Source organism: Nycticebus coucang, chromosome 5, assembly GCF_027406575.1.
Source record: "Nycticebus coucang isolate mNycCou1 chromosome 5, mNycCou1.pri, whole genome shotgun sequence".
Classification (NCBI taxonomy): domain Eukaryota; kingdom Metazoa; phylum Chordata; class Mammalia; order Primates; family Lorisidae; genus Nycticebus; species Nycticebus coucang.
This window is the reverse complement of record NC_069784.1, coordinates 119433796-119461761: the sequence shown is the minus strand read 5'-3', so window position 1 is coordinate 119461761 and position 27966 is coordinate 119433796. Positions and strand designations below refer to the sequence as shown.

Here is a 27966-nt window from a genome sequence, read left to right as displayed (position 1 = left end):
AATGCTTTGCTTGTTCAGATGAAACATAAGCTAGAAGGAGGAGAACGTATTATCTTTGAGGCCAGATAGGTCTGGTTTCAGATTCTACCTCCACCCACTCTAAGCTAAATGATTTAGGGCAAATTATATAACCTTTTTTAAACCTCAATTTCTTTATCTGCAAATGAACTAATTCTTTGTTCATAATGCCATTGTGAAAATTAAATGATATAATCACTACAAAAGTGCCTGGCACACAGTTTATTCTCAAAAACAGTAGCAATTAATGCCGACGGACAAAGACTTGTGGAAATTGGCTGTACCGCATGCATTCATTAGTCTAATAAATATGCATTGATCCTACTATTAATATGTTCCAGGCAACTGGGCAGAGTGCTCAGGGTTCAAAAGCTGTTGTTTTTCACTAGAGGCTTAAGTTTTCGTGGAGATACAGATGTGCACAGGAGAGATGAGAAAGCAGCGTGCAAGCACAAATAATGGGACAGCTAACTTTGCTTGGGTGTTAGGAAAGGCTTCTTAAAGGAGACAGAAACTAAGCTAGCAGGATGAGCAGAGTCTGCCAGAAAAGAATGAGAAAGGCATTGGGGGCAGAACATTGCAATGGCGTGGCGTTATCCCTTGGAGTTTTCACATAAAAGAAAAGTACAAAGTTGGAGAAGGGCAGCGTAGCCATGTCAGGCCTTTTAGATGTCCGAGAGGCAAGACCTAGCTGATGTGTTTGAAACTAGACCAGAGATGCCCTGCTAATCACTCAGCACTGTAGCTCTAATTGAACTCAAACAAGATTCCTTTTCTTGAAGATGTGCCACTTTTGATGAGTTGGCTTAAGAAAGGATTAATCAAACCCCCTCAGTACAGTAATGTTTGTTAGTGCACTTTTCTTAAAATAAATCAAAATTGGGGGCAGAAGGGAAACTGTTATTTTGGACCTAAGACTCATGATTTCCAGCTCTTCATTCCCCTATAATTTCTGTGATGGGTTGCCCTTTTCACCAGGAATACCCTGGGACATATTCTAAAAATTGCTGTAACCAAAATGCATGCTTCTTAGTTAATAACAACACAGTGCTCAATTCCAGACTCTGGAAGGGAAGATTTCTCTGCAGAAAATACATTCTCAAATCTTGTAAAGTGCTGTGAAAAAGTATTTGACTGGAAACTAGTAAAGGTAACACCACGGCTAAGCATCAGAAAGAATTAGGCTGAGGGGAAGGAAAAAGCCTAGTAGCTGCAGGTAAACACCCTAGATTAGGCAGAACTTGACAAGACAATTCCATTGCTAAAGACACCTCCACATGTCTGCAACAGATCTCTGAGGGAAAATAACAGCCTTACTGCTCATTTGGGGGAAACTGTCCAAGCCCAGTAGTTATTTCCGAAGCAATTCCACTGACATGAGGTGGAGATGGTACAGAGTGCTGATGGTCGTGTAGGTGGGAATCCATCCTTCGGTTCCAAGGACAAGCCTTCCAACGGCACAGAAATTAAATTCATCCCAGAACAAGCCAGGTGTGTTATCTAACACCACTGCCACCTCTTAATATATGGTGGGTTCACCCACTACATGTTGGAATAATGACTTGATTCCATAGGAAGAAGCTTTCTATTTCTCATTACAATCTTCCAAACTTTCACAGGTATTTAGGTAGATTCTATGGGAAATCTAAATTAGAAAATAGTCCTATAATAGATTTTTTTTTTTAATAAAAGGAAGCCATTTGTTTGATTACACTCACCATTCCGTGATTCAGCCACCCTGGGATAAAGTTATCAAGCAACTTCGGGTATATCATCTCTCTGTCATAGGCGTAAATGATCCAGAACACCGCCACGACGAACTGGAAGGGAAAAGGAGTATTTTCAGTTCATTAACTATCCACACCACACAATTTTTTGGTTATTTATTGTTTACAGAATTTGGAGGCTGTGATGAAAGAAAGAGTTCTAGCTTCTACTGGTAGTTAAGGTGCTCCTCTCTCTTAGATCTTCTGATTGTACTCTCTCTGGCAAAGGGATCTGTTTCTCAGGGAGAGAGTAGAGGCTTGTCAAGAACAGCTCCAATTCAGGGCTAATTGTGCTGGTCTGATTCCTCTCAAGAGGGTTTAAAAGTTCACTGGTGGTTTTCTCGGCTTTCATTCCCCACTGCAGGGTTAGTGCACATTCGAGAAACTAATACAGAGTGTGTCCCTTTCCCTTGAATCCATCATGTGGTTTAAATTAATCTCCACATTCTCAAGTTTGCATTTCACCACTAATAGCACTGTAACTCCTGCTGTAAAATGCCCAAAAGTCACATTTCTAGCAAATGTATGCATGTATACAGCCTAAGCAAGGATGTTAGCGGTACTGGGAAACAGGGTATATGGAGGTTGAAGGCAGATTCTCTTGGAATATCTTAGAAGTTCATCTGGGTTCCAGAGTCTTGTTCTGGCACGTTAGCAACATAATCATCAAAGGAAAGTAGAGGACTCTCTTATTTTACCATTCTTCGAACTCAGGGTGAGAAAAGAAATTCAAATAAAATAAAGAATGAATGGCCCAAGGTCTTAACTTTTCTCAGAGAATTTAAAAGAAAAAGTGTATGCTTTTCCAAGTGTCAAATTATGTACCTGATTAATATTTTGAAAGAAAGATGGACAAATCATATAAAGAGAGAAACCACAAACACAAAAATGTGCTCAATCTTATAATAAAATAATACATTTAAAACTACACCGATGAGATTGGCAGAGATCCAAAAGTTTGACACCATACTGTATCAAGGTGGCTATAGGAAAATCGGCTCTCTTAGCCTTTATTGGTAAGAAGAACCTAAAATGATACAATCATTATGGTGGGGAATTTACTTATAAGTAGCAGAAGTTACAACTATTTGACTTTCAATCTCCCTATAATAATAATCCTGTCTAGGAAATCGAGGAGTCTCTTTCAAAGGTACACCGGGGAAAGGCATATGGGTGAAGTGTTCATGGAAGTCTGTAAGTGAAATATTTTTAAACAATAAAGAAAAATTTTAAATTAAATGAAAAGGTAGTATGAGAAAGGGAACCGTACTAGAGAAAGGAATCCAAATCTCTGTAATGTATCAAAATAAAAACTGCTGTGGAATGAAAAATACGGCATGGGTATTTAAATTTTATTTCAGTTTTTATAAATGTAAGTCATCCATGTTCCCATATTTCATTAATAAAAATAGTAAATATTTTAATGCTACTTTTTACAAAACAAGGCTGGTAGCTCAAGGCTAGAAATCAGAAGGGTTTCAATGTGATTTATTCATTGGTAATATTGGCTAGGAAAAAAAATTCACCCCTAAAATATAGGATGTTAGAAGCATTTATTGTTTTTTAAAACATCACAGATGATAATTAAAATAGGCATCTATAGATTACACATACAGTTTTAATACCACATTGGGATCCCAGTTATTCATCATTCTTTCAAGTCAACCATTTTCACTTTCAGTTTATAAATACACAAGTTGAAAAAGGGAAAAAATCTAATACTAGCTTAAAAATAATTACCATACATTTCTAAGTACAATGAATAATTTTTAAATTATCTGTATTTGGGGGTTATTTCTTCCAGTTCAGACTTCAAATGTACTGATTATCCATGGTAATGACATTGATAAGGTGCATATTTGATAGTCACTCTAAATCTTTATTACATTATTAACCCCCAGCCCTAAGGCATTCTGGAACATAGATTACTGCATTTTTCCATTCATCAAATAGAGCAAGGTTTTCTGTTCTCTGACTTTAACGATATTTGTTTGTATGGAAGGCTTCACACATCATAAATGGAACCTCACTGTAACTTCATTAATTTTGATCTCGCTTGTGTGGGTGATAATATAAGCAGAATCTGAAATTCATTTATTTTAGTCTTAATTTTGCAAAGGAAAGATTTGCTAAGGAAACAAAACCATTGTTTTTCTTTCATATATGTAGGTATATGTTGAATAGTAAAAATCACATTAATTTTTTTTCCTTGAATGGCTTTCCAATCGGTAAATTTGGTGGGTTGGTGAAAGTCAAGTCCAGATTGCTATAGATGAAGGCAGGCAGGGACAGAGGCATTGGAAGAAGTCTTCTTTTCAATGATAGTAGCCCTGCGGGATGGAGAAGGCGGCCTGCTGCCTGACGGAGACGGGGTAGCTACATAGGACTCTACAAAACAGGAGAGCTGGGCAATACTGTGTGTGGCTGGAAGTCAGAGCAAATGGAGATGGGAAGGCAGGGAATGACTGATTCTGATTCCCAGAAGAAAGGAATAAGGATTATGAACGCTGAAGAAGCATTTCTCCCTTCTTTAAAGTGGGATGAAGCACATTTGTTGACAATTAGAAATAGGGCAGAGCACAGAATGGATCTGAGATGTCAATAAAATACTTATAGTAAGAGCTGCCATGAATCAGGAGGGTCCAACTGAAGTCTAATAACATGATTCTGTAGTAGAACCAACCAGGACATTCATGAATCTCCCCAAAGAGGTTCTAAATCAGAACAATAGGGTTTTTAGGAAAAGAGGATCATGGAGGGCTTCTTAGCACCTTGGATTAGGTAACTGGAACAGACTGAAGGTCTGAAGTGAGGGATGCTATGAGATTAGGAAGAATATCTTTAAGGGACTGATCACTATTTCTAAGCTCTTGCCTGGGAAGAGGTGGTTGCCAATGAATGACATGAGGTATCACATGTAAAGCTACTGGTGACATAAAGGGGACACAATTTAAAATAGCCCTTTCTGTTTTCACTTTTTTCTTTTTTTCTGCATAGATTCAACAATTCTAAGTGGCACACATCCAGTTAGGGCTGATCCTATGCCTTAACACCAGAGACGACTGCCTGCCAAGCATCGTGGCAGTACTCTAACTGACGGAGCCACTGGTGGAAATCCCTTCACCTTCACCATACATGCGCAACATAACTGAATCACAAGAATATTATCCCATCATATCCACAGGTCTCTCTTACACTCAAGGGGAGGGGATGACATGTGGTGGGGGCTGTGCAGCCAGGGAATCTTGGAGCCACACTAGAATTCTGCTTACCCCAGACACCCACTGGGTTCTTCCTTTCCAAAATTGTTTTTGACTATTTTAAGTTATCTGCATTTCCATTTAAATTTTAGAATGTCAGCTTCTTAATTTCGACACATACCCTGCCAGAATTCTCATAGTGACTATATGGGGAGAACTGACATCTTAATAATATCAAGTCTTCCAACCCACGAACATAATTTTTATGTATCTCTATTTATTTGGGTCCTGTTTACATTTCTTCTTAATTTCAGCTTCTTAATTTCGACACATACCCTCCCAGAATTCTCATGGTGACTATCTGGGGAGAACTGACATCTTAATAATATCAAGTCTTCCAACCCATGAACATAATTTTTATGTATCTCTATTTATTTGGGTCCTGTTTACATTTCTCTCAGCAATGTTTATAGACTTTCAGTGTACAAATATTGCACATATTTTGTTGAACCTATTCCTAAGTACTTCATGTTTTGTGCTACTATAGATAGTAGTACATTTTTTACACTGTTGCTGGTTTATAAAAAAATACAACTGAATTTTTAATACTGACATTGTATCTTATGCCTTTGCTAAATTAGCTTAGTATTAATAGTTCTACTAGCTATTTGTGAAATTAATTTGGATTTTTACACTTACACAATCTACAAATACAGTTTTTCTTCTTCCTGTCCAATTTGTATGTCTTTTACTTTTTTTTTTTTTATTGCAATACCTAGGACGTTCAGCAATATGTTGAACAGAAGTGATTAGGAGCGATCATCTTTGCCTTCTTCTCTATCTTAGGGAAAATATTCAGTCTTTCAACATTTAAGTTTGATATGAGCCACCTTGTATCAAGTTGAAAAAGATCTCTTCTATTCTTAACTTACATAGGAGACTTATTTTTATAATAAGTGAATGCTGAACGTTTTCAGGTAGTTTTGTTGCATATCTTGAGAGCATCATATATTTCCCCTTTTATTCTATTCATATGGTGAATTATATCAATTGATTTTGAATGTCAAACTAATCTTCCATTCCTGGTCATCATGTATTACAATTTTTATACACAGAGGCTTCCCAAAAGATATACTGTATACATATTTTAAGAAAGGAAAACACTATCAAAATTCAAGTCTTGTCTGACTTCTGTAATTGTAAGAGATAGAAGATAAACATATATTGAGTATCATCATCTAATTATACATACATATATGTGTATTTCTAGATTTGATATGTGGATATTTCATAAACTTTCATAATCTTTATTCATGAAGTATACTGTCTGTAATTTTCTTTTCTCATAATGTCTTCTTCTAATTTTGGTAACACAATAATGCTGTCCTCAAAAAAAATGAGTTAGAAAGTGTTTCCTCTTGTATTTTCTGAAAGACCTTGTACAAGATTGGTATAACTTATTCCTTACATAATTGATATACTTCTCTAGCAAAGCTACCTGTACTTGCAATTTTTCTCATGGACAGATTTAATTGTAAGTTCATTTTCTTTAATACATATAGGGCTAATCAGGCTTTCTACTTTTTCTTGAGTTGATTTTAGTCATTATCACCTTTTATGGAATTTCTCTATTTCATCTAAATTTTTGAATTTATAAAGTGATTCTTAATATTCCACCATGGAAATTGGCAAGTGCTAAAATTAGGTATTTTTTCCCCTGGAGAGTGAGTTGTTGAACATTTACTAACAAACCACTGTCAAGAGCTGCTTTCTGTTCACCATGAGTGATCATTCACTGCATCCCCGCTACAGGGAAAGCAATGTGGGGTCACTACTCAATAGTGAATCTGTGGTCAGTACTTTGATTGCTACCACATGTTGAGGGAATTACAAGGGTTACTAAAAGTGAAGTGACTTTCAAGAAAATGTTAGCCACCTTCCTGAGTGTAACACTAGAAGGTCAGGAGGCACAGCTATGTAATCAGTCTTGTAAATAATTTCTTTAGATATAAACACAGCACAGATGGTAGCTTCTTGGCTTCTTGCACTGATATCCTCTTGATAGTATGGTCACCAGCAAACCCAAAATAAATTTGAACTCCACTGCCGGGCATGGATATGAAATAAAAATAGTTTCTCTTGGACAGGCTACCTGATATTAAACCATGCCACTGTTGTAAAAAAGCGCTCTCTCTGTCCAGGACCAAGGGCCAGCTATTATTCACCATGTACCTGCTGCCGCTCAGCTGCCAGGACCAGCATTCTGTACTTGAACTGAGCGTGGAAGGACCACACTCACTGTCCAGGCCTTGAAGCTTTAAGACAAAATACCTGAGTGACAGCCAGTTGCCAATGCCACAAGTGAACCTGCAGAAGTACCGGAAATTAGTATCAAAAGAAAACTCAATTCACAGTTTATCTCTTTTTTGAAAGAAGTCTGGATAAAAGGATAAAAGCTAAAACTTCACCTTTATTCCACTTCTAAGGAAAAGCTTTACTGATAAGTGGGGAATTCTCGGGAATTTAATAGAATCAATTAGAATTCAAAAAATGTTCCAGAGAAATTTGCCAAAAAGAAAGCTAAAACCAAGAGTCACTTATCTATGAATTGGTCTATGAAGGCCAAGTAGCATGATTTCAAACATTCACTGTTGAGGGAGGGAAGGGAGGAAAAAAGGAAAGAAAAACATACACATCTTTCAAGTATTCAGTTTCCCCAGGATATGATCCTATAAAACGGCATTCCCTCCTAAAACTAATACACTAGTACTTGGACTTTACCAAATACTGATAGCAAAAAAAAAATTTGGCTTTTGGGTTGGGCTCCGTTACCTTGTTTACTGATTTTATTTTCCCCTAACTCTTTCTATATTAGCACTGTTGCTGAAGGGTAATCTTTAGAAATGTTTTCCATTGAGATTTCTCTCCAAACACATGAAGCATGGGTGTGAAAATAAGTTGTGTGTCTTGAGTGCTGTCTGGTCTCTAATTGCACCACAGCACATAGTAAACGTCTCATTTGACACTCAAATGGCTCCCGTCTCCCCACTTTCCAGATACACAACATCCTGAGTCCTTACATCCTCTCCTTCTGGGTCATTTCCCTCAACCATATCCCGAAATTCAGAAATGCACAATGAGGCACAGAGCCCTCTAAAATGTCACATCCCCCTTTATCCCAGTTACTGGTTATAACTAGTTTCTAGTACTCACTCCTAAGTATGACCCAGAATCCCTTTCCTCAGAATTATGCGTCTGTGAGTAATGTTATATTTTTGATGCTATACCTTCTGCCCAAATTACCTTAAAACCAGAATCTCCATGTATAGAATTTCTAAAGCATGTCTTGGTGTTAAGCCTTTTTCTTAGCTTTCAGCTTCTATCTTTTTGCTACATCTATAATTTATCCATATTTGTCTACGTTTCGGTCCTTAATTATCTCTACTGAGTCAGTAATGCAAAAATAAAAACCCAACAGCTACAAGTGCCCACATGCTTGGCTCCTGCCGTTCTCTCCAGCCTCAGCTTCTGCCCTGTTCTCTCTTGCTCCCCAAAGTCAAACTGGTAATTTGTTCTTAAAAATTATTAAGCTCTATCCTGATTCAGGACCAAAGCATGTTCTGCTCTCTGTGCCAGGGCTGCTCTTCCCACATTCTCACACGCCTGGATCCTCTGTTCCCTCTGGTCTAGCTTAAACACTACCTCTTCGTGCAAGTGACCACAGGACGCCCCACCTCTCTGTAACTGTCTATCCCAGATCCTGACAGAAAATAGGCTCCTGTTGCTGTTGAAGTTGCCACTTGGTCTTCATTATCTGGCTCCCCTGTAGAAAGTGAAATTATCAGAGAACAGTAACTTGTCTGTCTTATTCATTGCTGGTTCCCCACCTCCTGTTATATACTGATAGCACATATGTGATAAGAATTTGCTGGCTCATGACCAAAGTATATTGTTATTCCTCATATGCAGCAGACTTCACATCTCCCATAGGATCAAGTACTTTTTTCCTCCTCCAATTTTATTCTTGCTGACCTCCAATGTCTCCTTTATGTTGTTTTTTATTTTTATTTTTTGTCCTTCTATGTATAGAAGATAATCTCTTCTTTCCAGACTACTCCTGCAGCCCATCCCTTCCCAGATTTTCTATAAGATAGCTCTTCCTTCACCTGTTTAAGTCTTCTATCACCCTATAATAATCCTTCTCTGGACTTCAAGATCAAGATGGAAAACTAAAAGCTCTCTTTCTTGGAGTCAACCAGTGACAAGGAAAATGAGAAGCAGAAATAAAGCTGATGAAAGCAGTAAGTACCCATAATCTCAGCATCACTCTTTAGGAAAGACGCCTCCATGACCCTGATTTGACTAATACACATTATAATACCCGTATCAAAATAGCATATGTACCCTATAAATATATGCAAATATTACGTGCCCATAATACTTAAAAATAATTTTCTTTTAAAGGCTGCCAAGTGTTGGGTAAAACAAATGAGGACAGGTGAGATTCTGATGTAGAAAACCAGATCTTGCAGCTCTCTGGTCGAGTGAGCAGAACAGAGAGCTCTCCATGGATGGACACCCTCAGGAACATTAAATGACCCTTGCTGGGAACAGGAGGTCTCAATGCAAGGGAGCACCGAGGAAAGGCTCTGACCTGTTTGGCTCAAAGTATCAGAGGTGACAATGCTAAATGTGAAAACAAGCCCATGTGTCATTTCTGCAAGAGCAGGACATGGGTATGTTAAGGTCAATAAGAAAATGCTGTTGATAACAGGACTGAATGTATAGGTCATGCTCACCTGATGAAGACTAAGCTCCACGTCACCCCTCAAAAACAATGTGATAAAAAGGAGTCAAGGAGAGAGAGAGATGAGTTGAGCCCAGAGGCCATTCTCCAGGGGAGGGTAGTGGTGGAAAATAAACGGAAATTCAAGCCGCTGCCCTAGCTGAATTCCCTAGCCCATCTCCAGTTCTATCCTTCCGCAAATAGCTGGTTCAGGAAGAACACACCGATTCAAAGACAAGTAATCCCAAGAAAAGAAACAGTATGGAATATATTCATAGATACTGCAAAAAAAAGACATAAAGAGAAATATGACAAAAAGGCCACTGAAGAGCAACACAAACCAGAATCTTTTTGTCATCATAGGTCTAATTTATGACCAAAAAAATTCTCATTAACAAAAGAGGCCAACGGAGAAAAATTGAGGCTTAAGAGAAGATAGAGCAAGTAAAGAGGGTAAAAGTGAGTGAAGAGAACTTACAAAATAATGAAAACATAAAAAATAAAACAGAAAGCCACATTAGAAGCCGGAAAGGGAAAAATTGCCTTTGGTGAAGACAGTTGGGGTTTAGCTTTCTGCAGAACTAGACGAGATACGCTGAAAAAACTTCCTGCTGGGAAACGCTGGGTGCTAAATAAATTACAACAAATACACTTTTAAATGTATTGCTGAGCACACAAGAAAGGAAGGGAAATCACCAGGAGCCAAAAAATAAAAACCCTGGGGGTGGGGGGTGGGGAGGGGAAGAACAGAAGAACAGGGATAAAACCGGAACAGTGGCAAAGGCAGTAAGGGGGATTGCTTGGAGGCAAATGCCAGCGTCAGAATCAGAGAGCTCTGTGGGTTGCGGCCAAGGAGATGGATCGTGGTGGTGGTGGGGGTCGAGGGGAGGCTGCTGAGCTGGAGACGGGGCGACAGAGGGGCCAGACCAGCCTTACCTTCACTGGAAGGGTAGGCTGGAGAAAGCACTTTCATCGGGTCAAATAAATTGCTTTCTATTCTTCATTGATAAAGACTTTTTTTAATCAGAAATATTTAATTTCACTGAATTTTTTTCACATTGAGATAACTATTTTTTCACCTTTACCTCTGTATTAGTGATAGTTAAGTGGTGATGAAAGGTCTGCAAATTCTGAAAATAAGTTATAAATTTATAGCACGTAACCAATGGGTCTTGCAGTGCCTCTCACAGACCCTCCTCCCTGCACCTTGCCTTCAGAGCCTGTGCACCCATCACCTAGAAAAGCCTACAACAGGAGGAACTTAAAGAATTTTTGCTAAGTAAATGCAGTTAATCATTCTAGAGAAACCAAAGGAAAGGGCAAATTATCATGTATGGTGAAAGATCTTTAAGCTGGTGCCTTGGATGGAAGATGCCATTGGAGACCATAGGATGGTGGCAAGGAAGACAGGACAAGTTGGGAGAATCCATTCTGGTCTTTGTAGTAATAAATGCATTTGTGGAATCTCAGGCATCTTAATAAGAATTATCTGACCAAGTGTACCTTCTGTCTAAAAAATTCCTATCCACAAAACAGAGAAGCAATACTGAGTTAGAATACTTGCTGGTCCTAACGGAGATCTGGATCTTGCACCTAGAAGCCATATTCTTTTCCTTACTCAAATTTTAGTTAATAGGCTCTGATCGTATTCTCACTTCATTTTGGTATACAAGTCTTCCCCCCAAATGCCAGCTCGTGTGGGTAGCTCCCTATGAGCAGCTGTCTCTCTGGATTGTAGAGTCCCTGGAGGTTATATCCCAAATCATCTCTATACTTTTAGGCTGAAACCTCACCAGTCATGCCATATTCCTCTAGTTCTGTCTCTTTTCACAGCGTCAGGCATCCCTGTGTGGTCAGTCTGACCACTGCCTGAAACACGAGAATGATGGCTACCTTGTTCACATTTCTTTACCACCAACAGGATCCCGATGACCTGGAGTGATGTCTAGTGGTGGCAGGCTTCTTTTGGGAAGAGTAAAGTCGGAAGGTTTATGACACTGCCTAGAACATGCCCTGGTGGTGGTGGGCCTGGTGAGCAAGGTGGAAGGTGTGTTGAGGAGGGAAACGCTCTACTCCACTTTAGAGTCCTCTGTCAAAGCTACAGAAATACGGGCCAAGAAATGCTAAGGTACCACTGATATAATAAGCACAAATCAGGGGTGGTTGTGATTCAGATGGAAAACTACCAAGATTACAGCCGACTGCAGACACAGAAGGAAAAGGGCAGCCAGTACTCCAGAAAGATGCACAGTAGTATAGCCAGATTCAGTAAACACAATGGAAATAGTTAAGTTTCTTTAACTTCACAAAGGTTTATGTTAACCCACGCATATGTGGAATAACCATTTCCTGAAAAGGGACTCAAAAGTTAAGATAACGTCTATTATCGAGACATAGATAACAAGGTAGTTCCAGAAGGAGGCCTGGGTGGACCTACTCTTGATACTAGACACACGGTGGAAATGGAATCAAGGACTTACCTTTCTAGCTGTATAGTGGAATAAATGCCTGAATTATACTCCCAATTCATAAAAAGCCTAATACAATATTAAGTAGAAGACCACTTATCAGCTTCTTATCTATGCTTTCAGGGGGTTTTTGCAAACACACAAAAAGAAATGCACGTGTTTCTTTAAATACATACAATTTCATACTATATGACCTTGATTTTGTTGTTTTATAATATATCTAGGAAATCTAAACCATCTTTTAAAATAAATCAATTTGTGACCAAAAGCAGTGGAACTACACAGGTCAAAAATAAAAGTGAGAGAGAGAATTCTGGGAGGTCCGTAAGCAGGGAAGACACCTGTCCTCTAGAAGACACCTGTCAAACTGCAGTGACCCTGGGCTTAGGTTCTGATGCACCACAGGATTCAGGAGATAGGAGACAATGACAGCCTAAGGCAGCCACTGGCACAGGAAGTTTCCAGCCGAAGCAAGTACCTATCCCAGAGGGCACCACCTTCAGTTTAAGGGTGAATGAGAACCACCCTCTGCACAAAAGAGCACGGTAGGGAAACATGCCTGCTGTGATCTTAGCTCCCCCTGAAAATTCATAACCATAAGATTTTCATTAGGTTCATAGCCTGATGTGTGCCTTCAGGAAGATGTAATGATCTGAAATGTGTGTTCTTTCTAAGTGGCGTGTGAGGAAATTGACCACCATCTAGGCCATAAAGCAAGCTTCACAGATGTTTCAAAGTATTGGTAATCTTATTGACTGTAGTTTCTGTTCAGAATGCAAGTAAGTGTGAAATCAATAATAAAATAACAAAAATTTCTGCATATTTGAGAATCTAAAAATATGCTTATTTATATTTCTAAATATTTTGGACGTGAAATCATGATAGGCTCTAGAAAATATTTAGAAATAATGATACAAATGGCAGATTCATGTTTTAGGATATAAAGTGCTAACTGTGGAAATGTATATATAGGCTTCTGTGCTTACACCAGAAAAGAAGAATGAAAATAAATGAGAGGTGTATCTATTCAGAAGAATAGCCAAACAATTAATGAAATAGAGACAAAAATAGAAGGCAAGCATGATTGAGCCAAAAAGTCAGACTTTTAGAGAAACAGGTAAAGAATGCCAAGGCTGATGAAGGAAAAAAGAGAGAAAACACAAGCAATATGGAGAAAGAAAGGGGACATTTATATAGATATTATGAGAATAAATCATCAAATAAATTTACAAATATGGTTGTCATTAATTTGAAAATGCGATGAAATCAAGTTTTCTATTTGGAAAAGTAAAATGGACTCGAGAAGAAACAGAAAACAAAAAAACCAAAAATAACCTTATAATTGTGAAATCAACTCAGAAGTTAAAAATCCTCCCACAAAAAGTATGCCAAATACAGATGGATCACTGGAAGTTTCTATCAAACATTCAAAGTAGGGATAGTTCCAGTCCTTCACACAACTTTTCCAGAGGACAGGAAGAAGGGAATGTTCTTCCTGTCCCTAAACTCCCAAGGCACTTTAGGAGGAGGAGGCTAGTATAACAATGATTTAATAATGGAAAAAAAAAAATTATAAGAAAGGGAAATGGCAGGAATATATCATTCATGAAACACATATAAAAATCCTAAGCGAAATCTTAACAAAATAAATCCATCAATGCTTATAAAGCATACTCTGAAGGCACCAAAAAAAATATATACATGTTTTAAGGAAAAAAATGTATTAAAATTGTAATATTCAAGTCACATTGACTTCTGCAATTATAAGAGGTGCTCAAACATGACTTGTATTCATTATTTGTTATGGGTATATATTGAGTATTACCATTTTAATACAGTTGTTTGCTTTCTTAAAATGTGTATACATTTTTGGCACCCTCTGTATATCATTATCCTAAAGATGCAAGATTGGTTTAATATTACAAAATCATTATGTAACTCACTACATCAACAGAATAAGGGAGAAAAATGATCACCTTCACAGGTGCAGAAAAAATTGATAAAATTTGAAAATCATTCATAATAACAATTCTTAGCAAATAAGAAATAAAAGTTCTCCCCCCACCCCTCCCCAGAGTCTTTTTAGCATCTCCACATGCCTTGGTATGCTTGAATCTCATTGCAGTGCACTGTTTAGGAAGCTTTTCCCTGGAGAATCTTTTGCACATGTGGGACAGAAAACATGTATAAGAATATTCAGAGTAATATTCCCCATTACAGGTAAAAAAAAAAAAAAAAAAAAAGATGAGAAAAAACAGCCCCAAAACTATCAATACTAACATAGATAAACAAATTTCCCTGGTAAAAATTTTAAAGATACATATGATCTTCTGAGAAATCATAAGGTGATGGTTTGTGGGGTTTTTTTGGGGGGAGGTGTTTATTTTCAGTGTTCTGGTCAAATTTGGACCCTGAAGTTCCATTTAACTATAAAATAAAATACATACCCCAAATTTCCAGGCAAAACTAAATTGGAAATTGTGAGGATGTTGTAGTAGACAGTAAAGAAGACCCATTTCTAATTTATGTGGTAAATTTTACCTGGCAGTTTACTAGTTTTCTCCTGAAGCCTTTCCCTACCTTCATCAGACTACTGACTTCAAGAACCATGAGAATTCCCTTCTGGAGTTTAGATAGCATGACCATACCCTTGGATTTGAAGAACTGGTATCTTTTGACCCTTTGAATAAGTATTTGCAATGGATCAGTATCACACCTCACCACTAAATGCAGTTACCTAACACTAAACTCTCTGGGATGTGAAGCCATTTTTTAGGGCAAACAGGCAGAAACTGACATCCCTTGACTGCCTGCCATGTGCCAGACACCCGTCAGATACTCTTTCATTAGTCTTCAAGTAACCCCAGTGAGTCAGGTTTTATTAAGCCTACTTTCCACTCTTCACATTAGAAAACCGAGGTTTTAAGAACGTATGAAATATGCATTAGGAAGTCCTGCATCCAGAATTAGAACCTTAGTTTGTCTTCAAACCTCATGCTCTTTTGACTACATCTGGCTGCCTTATGGCTCACACAGGTGAGATCTTCCTATAAGGTGGTCGTTGTAGCAATCCAATAACTAACTCTCCCTTCATGGGGTCAAAGTTAGATCCCTTTTAAATTGAATTCCACTCCAAAATAAATAAAGCAAGGCTTCTTTCACTCTCTATCAAGCAACAATTAATAAAATAACTAAACAGATATCCCTAAACCTCACACAAGGCCATTTTTATGATGTTAGAGAACCAGTGTCGATCAATTAGCATTGCTATAGGTTTCCTTTTCAAAAAACTATTTAGACCTTTTGTCCATCATAAAACCACTGAATAATCAAGCTATTGCTGTCTCTGTGTTGTGTCCCTTTTTTAACAAAAGAGGACAATAGTCTAGTTATTAGATAAAATTACATTAAAATGAATATCCAAAGGGCAGCTATAAGTACATGGGAGAGACATCTAGCTAACCTCAACTCATTTATCTGAGAATGAAATTAAGACAAATCTAATTCACTCTAATCTAATGCAAGCTATTGAATTAGATCATCCTTTTGTAGACGCATCCTATGTCAGATGACTATGTGTCACCAAGTGCCTACATTCAGTGCCTTGGGTGTAAAAGAAGAGTGACACAATACCATTTTAACAGTGGAAGGTGACACCTGATCAAATCAAATATAACCTGTTCAAGAAAGAGATGTTAACAGAAGTAAATTGATCATAATAGTGAGTAAGCTTATTGCTATAAAAGAACAGAAATCCATCTCCAGCATCTCCCAGAGGAGAGGGTACCCTGGCACCCGAGAAAGCATTCTGGTCTACCTAGGAAGCCAATCATTATAGTGCAAAAGGAAGCATCAGATTACAGCAATTTGAATACGTGCCACTAAAATCACCCATTTCAAGCTCACCCAGAAATCTTCTACCTCCCTTTCGGCTCCTTCAGAATTATTGACCTGGAGTTACAGCTTGGGCAATCTGACTTTTTTTTTTTAAGTCTGCTTCACAAAATTTTGTTATCTTAAACTTCCTATCTTTTGGACATAAACTTTAATCTCTAACCATTTAGTTAGCATGGAATTTACTTACTGAGAGTATTGTCTCAAAGTAGACTAACAAAATCAAGTGTAGGGTTTTGGTCCAGGGCTACAAGGACATTTGAATACAGTCCCAATACACTGGGGCAGCCACAAAGGGCTACCCCCCTCTTGAATTGCAATAAAGCTAGGAGAAGAGGAAGGATAAGGTTTTCTGTGTTTTATTTGCTTTACATTATATGCCTGAATAAAATATGTAGGAAGTTATACACAAATTTGCAATGGGAAAAATACTTTTAGAGAGGCTGGTGTATTTGTTTCTTGGTATCATTCCAGCAACATATCAATGTTCCTCCTTTTCCCTCTATGAACAAATTGCCATTTAAATTCAGAGCATGAACAGCTCTATCAGGGAGCACATTTCCAAACACAGTTGTGAGTAGCTGTGTGAGGGCTTTTCTAACACTTTTCTGTGGCGTTTTCTTATTATGAAAATAATAAATGCTCACAGTGGAAATTTGTGTGGAGTTTTGGTTTTGCCTTTTCAATTTTTCTGTGATAATCTATGCTATATGAATAAAATGGAAGGAGTTAGCAAGCAAATGATTGGAACCAAAATGGCTCAAAGATGCATATAGGCTGCCCACATACCAGCAATCTATCTCGAGGATAGAACTCTAGGTTTTGTTCTGGATATCTGGTTCACTTGAATTCCCTGTCATCTCTTTAGCCCCCCTCTAGAACTGCTGACTAATTATGGAGTGTGTATAAGAATGAGGTAAGAACCCTCCTCATCAATTATGAGACAGGAGGTCATACAATCTAATTACATGGAGGATCAGCAGCTCCAAAAGATGCCAAAATGGAGAGGAAACATCTGTTTGGATGCTGGTCCCTGAAAAGAACCAGGGGATCCAAAGAAAATCTACTTGCTGTGGATGATCTTCTCCCTGGAGCTTTGTTCTTCCCCTTCTCTTATTACCTGTTTTCCTTGACACTTCAAGCATAAATATCATTTATCAATCATTACTGACCAGGTCCAAATGGCAGAGATTTTCTCCAGATAAGACAGTAAGAACCAGCTGTCACGGCCAGCACGGCAACAGCATGCCCACCCCAAGGGGTCCAATCTTTAAGGATGAATGACTTCCTGATGCTTAATGTCTCTTGTTTATCAGATAAGAGCCCCTTCTAGAGTCAGTGAAATCATGCTACAGTGGTTAACATGGTGACTGGTGTTTAGCCCTCAATATATGTTAACAGAATTTGTCAGAAGGTCTAGCAAAAATTTCTGCCCATTTTTCTTGCTTCCTTCCCTTTTCAAGATAAAGAGTGTAAGGGATTGCCTCCATTTTTCCTACCTCATAATATAGAAGGCACTTAACCAAACAGGCAAGATTCATTACAAGAGGTCTTTGCTGAATGAGATAGGGGCCTAGGATGCTAGGGTATTTTCCCTGAGTAATTGATCTAATACCATCTCCAATAAATCCTTGTCAAAAATAAGTGGAGGTATCAATTATAAATTTAAAAAGAAAAGCAGATTTGACCGAAGACAGCTTCTAATAAAGCAGTGCAAAATGGCTTTTGGGAATTCTTGGTAAAATATTTCATTGCGTAGGCACAGTTCAAATGGAAGGCACTGGATCATTTCTTGCCAAAGGTATTCTTTTGCTATTGTGTAGCTACAAACAATGCCTTCTTAGAACCCAGGGGTGATTTACAGATGATACTGGATACATTAGCAGCCCCTTTCCCAAATGTAGCTAATACTGCTGATAAAACCTTATTTTCACATATTAAAAACAAGCACACAGGGGAAACGTAGTAGCTTAAATATGTATGTAATTGTTAAAACGAGAAGACACGGCAGGAAAGATACTCTTTACTCGTTAATACTTGTACTTTGCAAACTGGCCTACAAAACCAGATAAAACCATTACTTTTATAATGTGAAATGATACATCAAAGGGAAGGAACAAAAATCACAAATGAATAAAGTCTCTTGTTAAACTACCTCAAGGAAAAGGATAAAGTAGTCTTTGTTTTTTATACAGACTCTGCACAATTCTTTATCTGATTCTGATACATTCTCCAAAATTAGGAATTTTGGTCAGCTCAGGCTTTATGCAAATAGCTGAAAGTGTCTATCACAGGAAGGGAAAGCAAAGTTAGGTTTAGTTTTGTCAAAAGTTTTGAGTACGGTCAGGCATCCCTTAGTCACAGGGACACGTTCGAAGATACATGTCATTAGGATGTGTGAATGTGATGGAATGTGCTTACGTGAACCTAGACCATGTAGCTCCTGCGCACACCCGGCCTATATAGAATGGCCTATGGCTCCTAGGCTACACACCTGCACAGCGGGTTACTATAGTGAAAATTGTAGGTAACTGTAACACAGTGGTACAGCAAAAATACAGTGTTCTAATATTACGGGACCACTGCTGTCTGTTTTGGCCAAAAAGTCACTATATGGCTAAAAGCAAGTGTTTAGGTTCAAAATTGATTGATTTACTAGCCCCATTTACTAGCTGCATGACCTCAGGCAGAAGAGCTGTAAAACTGTAAAGCAGAATCATCTTCTATGAAGAGAGAAGGATAGAAATTCCTACCTGAAGGGGCTTTGAGGATTAAATAAAGTATTCAAGGGAAGACCTTAACACAGTGCCTGGTCCACACAAGCAGGTAATAAGAGCTAGCTCTTGGCCAGGCACAGTGATTCATGTCTGTATTCTCATCATTTTGGAAGGCTGAGGTAGGAGGATTGCTTGACAGCAGGAGTTGTGAACAGCCTGGGGAACACAGTGAGACCCCATCTGTACAGAAAAATTAAAAAAAATAGCTGAGTGTCATGGTGTGTGCCTATAGTCCCAACTACTCCAATGGCTGAGGCAGGAGGATCTATTGAGTTTGAGTTTGCAGTCAGCTATGATGACACCACTGCACTCTGGCCCAGGAGACAAACAAGACCCTGTCTCAAAAGAATAAAAAGAAAAAAAAATTTAGCTATTATTATTAGATTTTTCTTGAGTTGTCTGTGGGTTTTGCTATCTTGGGAGGGAGATGGTGAGAAGGTCCAGTATGTTCAGGTGGAGTTGCTGATTTGTCATCTCAAAACCAAGACCAAAGCCAACAGCAGAGGCCTTTAAACTTGGGCACACTGCTAATTTACATTAGGATTCTTTGTTACTTCACATCCCTCTCCAGTATGCCCAGTGTGAACAACGAACAAAGCAGAGAACCCAGAAAAGCACAAAAGCAGATCAGAGCTGAAGGGCTCCTGACTCCTCCCTCTGTGACATGGTTCTCTTCATTCCCCCTGCTTGGCGCCAAACCTTACCAGTGTGGCCCAAACTCCTAGAATAGGTTTGCTCTATGTGTAAATTGGGTACTGAGCTGGCCCAGCCGAGTACAGACCCAAAGGGACACTCTCTAGAGGGAAACTCCCAGAAGACGGGCTTTTCCAGGAGCTTACAAGCCAGCGGGCTGGGCTGGCAGGGCTATTGGTGACCTGTGTGTCCTCTCACCATCTCTCATCCCCTCTTCGCCCACATCCCCATCTGAGCTTCTGGGTCACATTCTCTAGAGTCAGAATTATGCGGCGAGCTCTGTTTCCGAAGAGGGTTAGAAAAAGGCCTTCAGGATGTAAGTCCTATCCAGGACTGGCCATTCACAGTAAAATAATCAAATCATTAGCAGGGTAATCACATGGACACGATACAAACTGTGTAGGTGTAAGATCCTCTAGTCCCTTCCTTGGGGAGAAATTATCTTTCACACCAGCCGAGGTACTGCTCCACACTTCCATCCAGCTAAAGCAGGGAAGAGTTACCTTAAAACATGGATGGGGACTGAACTAATTCCAGGAACACCCATCCAGCAAAATCATTGTTTCTTTTTCTACACTGAAAGCCATGGTTGGTGTGGAGGGATAAGGAACGAGAGAGAGAGAGGGAGAGAGCACGCAATGGGGGCTGATGGGGAAGAGGAGGGAGTGAGAGATGCAGAGAAGGAAGAAGAAAAATGTATAGCGTTTCTCTTTTCTTTTTTCTAAATTTCATTTTTATTAAATCATAACTATATACATTTATGGGATACAATGTGCTGATTTGATATACGATGTGCAGTGCTTAAATCAAACTGATTGACATAACCATCATCTCCTTTACTTATTTTTTGTGGTAAAACAGTTATAAGATATTCTTAGTTGTTTTGAAAGGTACCCTTGCATGGCGTACATTGAGGGGATCCCGCCAAATACCCTCCTTCCACTCGCCTTCCCCTTCCCTCCCTTGTTCATCCTCCCCTCCCTTCTCCCTCTTCTCCCCTTCTACTTTCTGGGCTATATTTGTGTTTTATCACTTGTGTGAATGTATAAGTGATTATATTAGTTTCATAAAAGTATAGAGTACATTGGGTAATTTTTTTCCATTCTTGAGATACTAAGAAGAATATGTTCATGCTCCAAGCAGGTAAACATAAAAGATGCAATGCATCTGTCTTTTTATGGCTACACAGTATTCCACGATATATAAATACCACAATTTAACTCATTCATGTGTTGATGGACATTTGGGCTGCTTCCACAACTTGGCAATTGTGAATTGGGCTGCAATAAACTTTCTGGTGCAAATGTCTTTGTAGTAAAATGATTTTTGTTCATCTGGGTAGATACCTAGTGGTGGAATTGCAGAATCAAATGGTAGGTCAACTTTTAGTTCCTTGAGAATTCCCCATACTTCTTTCATAAAAGGCTCTATTAGTTTGCAATCCCACCACCAGTGCACAAGTGTTCCTTTCTCTCCACATCCATGCCAACATCTGCAGTTCTGAGAATTTGTGATGTGGGCTAATCTTACTGGAGTTAGGTGATATCTCAAAGTGGTTTTGATTTGCATTTCTCTGATGGTTAATTAAAGATGATGAGCATTTTTTCATGTATTTGTTGGCCATTCGTCTATCATCCTTAGAGACGTTTCTGTTCAAATCTCTTGCCCACAAGGAAAATGGAGTTTTCTTATTGATTGAGTTCTCTGTAGATTCTAGTTATCAGACTTTTGTTGGAAGCACAACCTGCAAAAAATCTTGTCCCATTCTGAAGGCTGTCTGTTTGCTTCAGTTACTGTGCTCTTGGCTGTGCAGAGGCTTTTTAGCTTGATCAAATCGCAGTAGTATATTTTTGTTGCTGCTTCAATTGGCAGGGAGGTACTCCTCATAAAATATTCTCCCAGGCCAGTATTTTCCTTGTACTCTCTTCTAGTATTTTTATAGTTTCATATCTTAAGTTTAAATTTTTTCTTTTTTTAGGATCCACACATTTTATTATAGATAAAGCTTAATTTAAAAAAATAGTATACATATCTCTGTTTTTGAAACCAGAAACACAACAGAGTAGAAGCTTTGCTTGGTAGTCAAGATCAAAGTTTTTGTACAGGGCTATAAGACTGTGATACATCAAGAGGTCACAGAGTATAACAGTAGGCTACTTTTCTTTTTTTTTATTTTATGAGTTTATTATTTTTTAATTATTTTTTATTAAATCATAACTTTGTACATTGATGCATTTATGGGGTTCAGGGTACTGCTTCTATATACAATGTGAAATGCTTACATTGAACTAAGTAACTCATCCATCACAATTAAACTCTTTTTTTTTTTTTTTGCAATTTTTGGCTGGGGCTGCGTTTAAACCCACCACCTCTGGCATATGGGGCCGGCACCTTACTCCTTTCAGCCACAGGTGCCACCCATTATACTCATTTCTTAATAGTTTTGTAATGTACCATTGCACCATGCACATTAAGTGAGGTCGCCCCAAATACCCTCCTTCCTCCCATAACCCCACCCCCACCCCTCTCTCTCCTCTTCCCTTCTACTTTCTGGACTATAGTTATGTTTTGCCATTTGTATGAGTGTGTAGGTGATTATATATTGATTCCATAGTAGTATTGAGTATACTGGATACATTTTTTTCCCATTATTAAGATACTTTAAGAAGAATATGTTCCAGCTCCATTCAGGTAAACATAAAAGATGTGAAGTCTCCATCTTTTTAATGGCTGCATAGTATTCCGTGGCATACATATACCACAGTTTGTTAGTGCATTCATGGGTTGATGGACACTTGAGCTGTTTCCATGTCTTGGCTATTATGAATTGGGCTGCAATAAACATTCTGGTGCAAATGTCTTTGCTATAAAATAATTTTTGATCATCTGGTATATAAGTAGTAGAGGAATTGCAGGATCAAATGGTAGGTCTACTTTTAGTTCCTTGAGTCTTCTCCAAACTTTTTCCCAAAAAGGTAGTATTAGCTTGCATTCCCATCAACAGTGTAGAAGCGGTCCCTTCTCTCCGCATCCATGCCAACATCTGTAGTTTTGGGATTTTGTGATGTGGGCTAATTTTACTGGAGTTAGATGATATCTCAAAGTGGTTTTGATTTGCATTTCTCTGATGATTAAGGATGAGCATTTTTTCATGTGTTCATAGGTCATGAGCCTGTCTTCATCAGAGAATTTTCTGTTCAAGTCTCTTGCCCACATAGAAATGGGGTTATTTATTCCTTGCTTATTGATTAGTTTGAGTTCTCTGTAGATTATAGTTAGCAGACCTTTGTAGGAAGCATAACCTGCAAAAATCTCCTCCCATTCTGAAGGCTGTCTGTTTGCTTTACTTACTGTGCTCTTGGCTGTGCAAAAGCTTTTTAGTTTGATCAGATCCCAGTAATGTATTTTTGGTGTTGCTTCAATTGCTGGGGGGGTGGGGGGGGCCTCCTCATAAAATATTCTCCCAGGACAATTTCTTCAAGTGTTTTCCCTGCACTCTCTTCTAGTACTTTTATAGTTTCATGTCTTAAGTTTAAATCTTCTATCCAATGAGAATCAATTTTTGTTCATGGTGAAAGTTTAAATCTTTTATCTAATGAGAATCAATTCTTGTCCAGGTTCAGTCTTCTACAAGTTGCCAGCCAGTTCTCACAGCACCATTTGTTAAATAGGAAATCTTTCCCCCATTGAATGTTTTCGATAGGCTTATTGAAGATCAAATGATGATTAAGCAGCTGGGTTCATCTCTTCGTTCTCTATTCTGTTCCATACATCTACCTCTCTATTTTTGTGCCAGTACCATGCTGTTTCAATCACTACAGATTTATAGTATAGTCTAAAGTCTGGTAACGTGATATCTCCTGATTTGTTTTTATTTCTAAGTAATGTATTGTCTATTTCAGTTTTTTTCTTATTTCATATAAAACAAAATACTATTTTTTTCAAGATCTGTAAAGTATGATATTGGTGTTTTAATAGGGATTGCATTAAATCTGTTGATTGCTTTGGGTAGTATGGACATTTTAACATTGTTGATTATTCTCAGCCACTAGCATGGTATATTTTTCCATTTGTTAACATCTACAGCTATTTCTTTTCTCAGGGTTTCATAATTCTCGTTATAGAGATTGTTCACTTCCTTTGTTAGATGAATTTCCAGGTATTTCATCTTCTTTGACATTATTGTAAAAGGAATAAAGTCGTTGACTATATTTTTGGCTTAACTACTATTGGAATATATAAAAGCTACTGATTTGTAAATACTGATTTTGTATCCAGATACACTGCTATATTCCTTGATCACTTCTAAGATCTTTGTAGTTCAGTCCCTGGAGTTTTCCAGGTATAAGATCATGTCATCCACGAAGAGTGAGAATTTGATCTCCTCTGACCCATTTGAATACCTTTAATCCCCTTCTCTTACCTGACTGCAATGGCTAGGACTTTCAGTACAATGTTGAATAGCAGTGGTGACAGTGGGCATCCTTGTCTAGTTCCAGATCTGAGTGGAAATGTTTTCAGTTTTACTCCATTCAAGATGGTTTTGGCTGTGGGTTTGCTGTAGATGGCTTCTATCAGTTTAAGAAATGTCCCATCTAAGCCTATTTTCTCAAGTGTTCTAATCATTAAAGGATGCTAGATATTATCAAAAGCTTTTTCTGCATCAATTGAGAGAATCATATGGTCTTTGTTTTTTATTTCATCTATGTGGTATATTATATTTATAGATTTACATATTTTGAACTAACCTTGTAACCCTGGGATAAAACCAAATTGATCATGGTGTACAATTTTTTTTGATGTGTTGTTGAGTTCTGTTTGCTGGGATCTTATTAAATATTTTTGCATTGATATTCATTAATGATATTGTTCTCTTTCTTTGTTGGGTCATTTCCTGGTTGGGGGAATTAAGGTGATATTAAGTTGGGAGTGTGTTTGACCCATTGGAGGAACAGCAAAGAGGCAAGTATGGCCGGTGACAGCGAGGGGAAGAGTAAAGAGGTAACAGACGGGGCAGCAGAGTAGAGCCTTGTAGGCCAATGTGCAGAAACCTGAGCACCCACTGCAAGGTTGCAAAGCAGAGAAATAACATGATCTGGCAGTATTTAAGATCAATGTTTCTCAAATATGTTGGCCTTGGGACTCCATTACATTCCTAAAAATTACTGAAGAACCCAAAGAGCCTTTGTTTATGTGGAGTATAGCTACTGGGATTTGCCACAATAGAAATTTAAACAAATTAAAAATGTTCAATTCCCTTAAGATAAAAGCATTACATGTTAGCAAAAATATTTTTAATGAAATCAAAACATTTTTTAATGAAAAATCACTTTTCCAACACAATTTAGTGAGAAGAAAGGCTTAAAAAAAATTACAGGCCAGGTACAGTGGCTCACCCCTGTAATCCTAGCACTTTGGGAGACCGAGGCGAGTGAATTGTTTGAGCTCAGGAGTTCAAGACCAGCCCAAGTAAGAGTGAGACCCCTGTCTTTGCTGAAAAAAACAAACAAACAAACAAACAAAAAAACTGTGTAGGTGTAAGATCCTCTAGTCCCTTCCTTGGGGAGAAATTATCTTTCACACCAGCCGAGGTACTGCTCCACACTTCCATCCAGCTAAAGCAGGGAAGAGTTACCTTAAAACATGGATGGGGACTGAACTAATTCCAGGAACACCCATCCAGCAAAATCATTGTTTCTTTTTCTACACTGAAAGCCATGGTTGGTGTGGAGGGATAAGGAATGAGAGAGAGAGAGGGAGAGAGCACGCAATGGGGGCTTCTGGCTTGAAAAGTTCTGGCTGAAAGATCTGCAGCCATTCTAATATTTCTCCCTTTGTAGTTAATGCTTTCTTATGTTTAGCTGTTTGCAGTATTTTATCCTTCATATTAACTTTGGCAACATTAATTACCATGTGTCTAGGAAATGCTTTATTTGGATTGAATCTTGCTGAGGTTCTGAAACTACCTATTATCTGAATTTTTGTATTTCTTGCAATGCTTGGGAAATTGTCCTCAATAATATCTTGAAGTACAGCAACTGTGTCTTTAGGGCCATCCTCTTCTCCTTCAGGTATTCCTATAAGTCGGATGTTTCATCTTTTGGAATGACCCCACAACTCTCTTAGAGAATGTTCTGTTCTTGTTTTCCATTTCTATGCCTCTTTGAATGCTTGGGATAGTTCAAAAGCCTTGTCTTCAATTTCTGAGATTCTTTCTTCTGCCTGAACAACTCTTTTACTGAGGAATTCTACTGTATTTTGAAGCTCCTTGAATAACTTTTTCACTTCCTTGAGCTCTGCTGTATCTTTTCTCATTATGTCCATATCCTTAGTGATTTTGTCTTTGAATTCATTAATTTCTTGAGATAACTTTTGAACTACTCTTTGGATTTATATTTCCATCTTTTCCTCCATTCTATTCAACTTATTTGCCATTCATATTCTGAATTCTATTTGTGACAATTCAGCCATTTGTCTATGAATAGCATCTTCAGTTGAATCTCCTTTGTCATTCCTTGGGGAAATGATCTACTCTGATTATTCATGTTGCCAGAGTTCTTCCACTGCTTCTGCCCCATGAGTATTATCTGCAATTTGGCAATTAAAACTGGTAGGGTGAGATTTAATTGGGGGCCCCAGGAAGTGGAGTTAGCCAGCCCTTTACCAATGAGTTGGGGCTTGTAAGTGTGGCTTTTCTCCTATGGCCTTACAAAGGTTCCTTCCAGAGATGCAGCCAGACCTGCTTGGTGAGATACCACAAGCTGGCTCTGTATTTAAGTCAGTCAGCCTCTAACCAATCCTAAGGACTTGTGGTATTAGGCAGAAATCTCAGCTGGGCAGAGATACAAGCAACTGCGGCACCCCATGCCCCACCAGTGACAAGTGGAGGAGAAGAACTAGTCCTTTCCCACTATAAAATAACCATTGCTCAACCTCAGAGGGTCCTTGGGTGAACAGGCCAGGTTGAGAGTTCTAATCGGATTGTCCCAGGCAGTACAATCACTGCTCAACAGGAAAAGTTCAAAGGCTCTCCAGAGCCCAATAGTAGAAATCCACAGGCAGTTCCATCCCACACACCCAAGGGGATGGAGACCAGTTCCCTCCAGTGAGCCAACAAGTCAGAAAAGATCATCCACCAAAGTCAGAACAGGGTTATCAGAGCCTCCACCTGCAGAGCACCATCATGGCACATCTCTCTCTCCTATGTGTCTCTCTCTCCCATGTGTCCCTCTCTCCCCATGCTCCCCACTTCCACTCAAGTCACTGTTTCTGCACTGATGCCCAGCGGCCCATACTATGCCCAGGCCTCTCAGGGAATTGCCAAACAGTCTGGGCTCTGCAGAGGGCAGACCTTTAGACCACCAGGTCAAGGGGGTAAGGGTGGACTGGTATTTCAGAATTGTGGGGAAAATATTTGTTCAATTTTATGCTAGGCAGAATGATGCTAATGCTCACAAGTGGGACCTCCCTGGAGAAGGAAGCCAGTTTACCAGCTCTCTCCCATCAGGTAAAATGAGAGGTCTTTTGTTCCTGCTCACTTGTAGAGAGCCCACAGCGAGCCTCCTGCTCGGGGGAGGGGGTCTCTCATCCTCTTGGCAATGGGCTTTGTACCTGAAATTTGTTTTCTTGGATCCTCTTTCTTAGAGTTGCAGCTTGCCTCAGCAGAGATGATGTGCACTTGTCTATCTTCTTTCTTAGCTCAGCTCCCCACTTTCGGCTTTACTGAATCTACTTCTGTCCAGTAGCTCTCCTTCTGGACAGGAGCCTCTGGTGAAAGCTGCCTCTAGTTGGCCATCTTCCTTCCTCCTCCCCTCTTTTCTTTTTTAAATCAACAATATTACATCTTTCTCCTGGTCCACCAAGCAAGAACATACCTAAGATCCTGGCTTGGGGGTCATATTGTTGAGGACAGGAATCATATGCCTTTTATACAATACATACACATTATTATTGTTACCGAAGATCAAGTCTACTTTTTCTTTTCTTTCTTTTTTGTTTTTTTGAGATGGAGTCTCACTTGGTCACCCTTGGTAGAGTGCCATGGAGACTTACCTCATAGCAACCTCAAACTCTTGGGTTCAAGTGATCCTCTTGCCTCAACCTCCCAAGTAGAGGGACTACAGGTACCTGCCACAATACCTGGCTATTTTTTAGAGACAGGGTCTCACTCTGGCTCAGGCTGGTTTTAACCTGTGAGCTCAGATAATCAACCCACCTCAGCCTCCCAAGTGCTGGTATTACAGGCATAAGCCACCATGCCTGGCCAAGTCTACCTCTTCTTGATCTCAAATTTCAAATATATATTTTATAAATATGATACGGGAAGAAAATGTCCTCATTTTCTGAAATATTTTTTAATCTTTT

The 27966-nt window shown here is 38.8% G+C and overlaps 1 protein-coding gene across 1 annotated transcript in view; it reads right to left on the bottom strand.

Annotated features, from left to right (window-relative positions):
• AIG1 (androgen induced 1) overlaps positions 1-27966 on the bottom strand; it is a 281622-nt gene that overhangs the window by 175466 nt on the left and 78190 nt on the right. The window contains exon 3 of the mRNA XM_053592198.1: positions 1737-1838. Within this exon, the coding sequence (XP_053448173.1) occupies positions 1737-1838 (102 nt within the window). The remainder of the gene's footprint in view (positions 1-1736; positions 1839-27966) is intronic.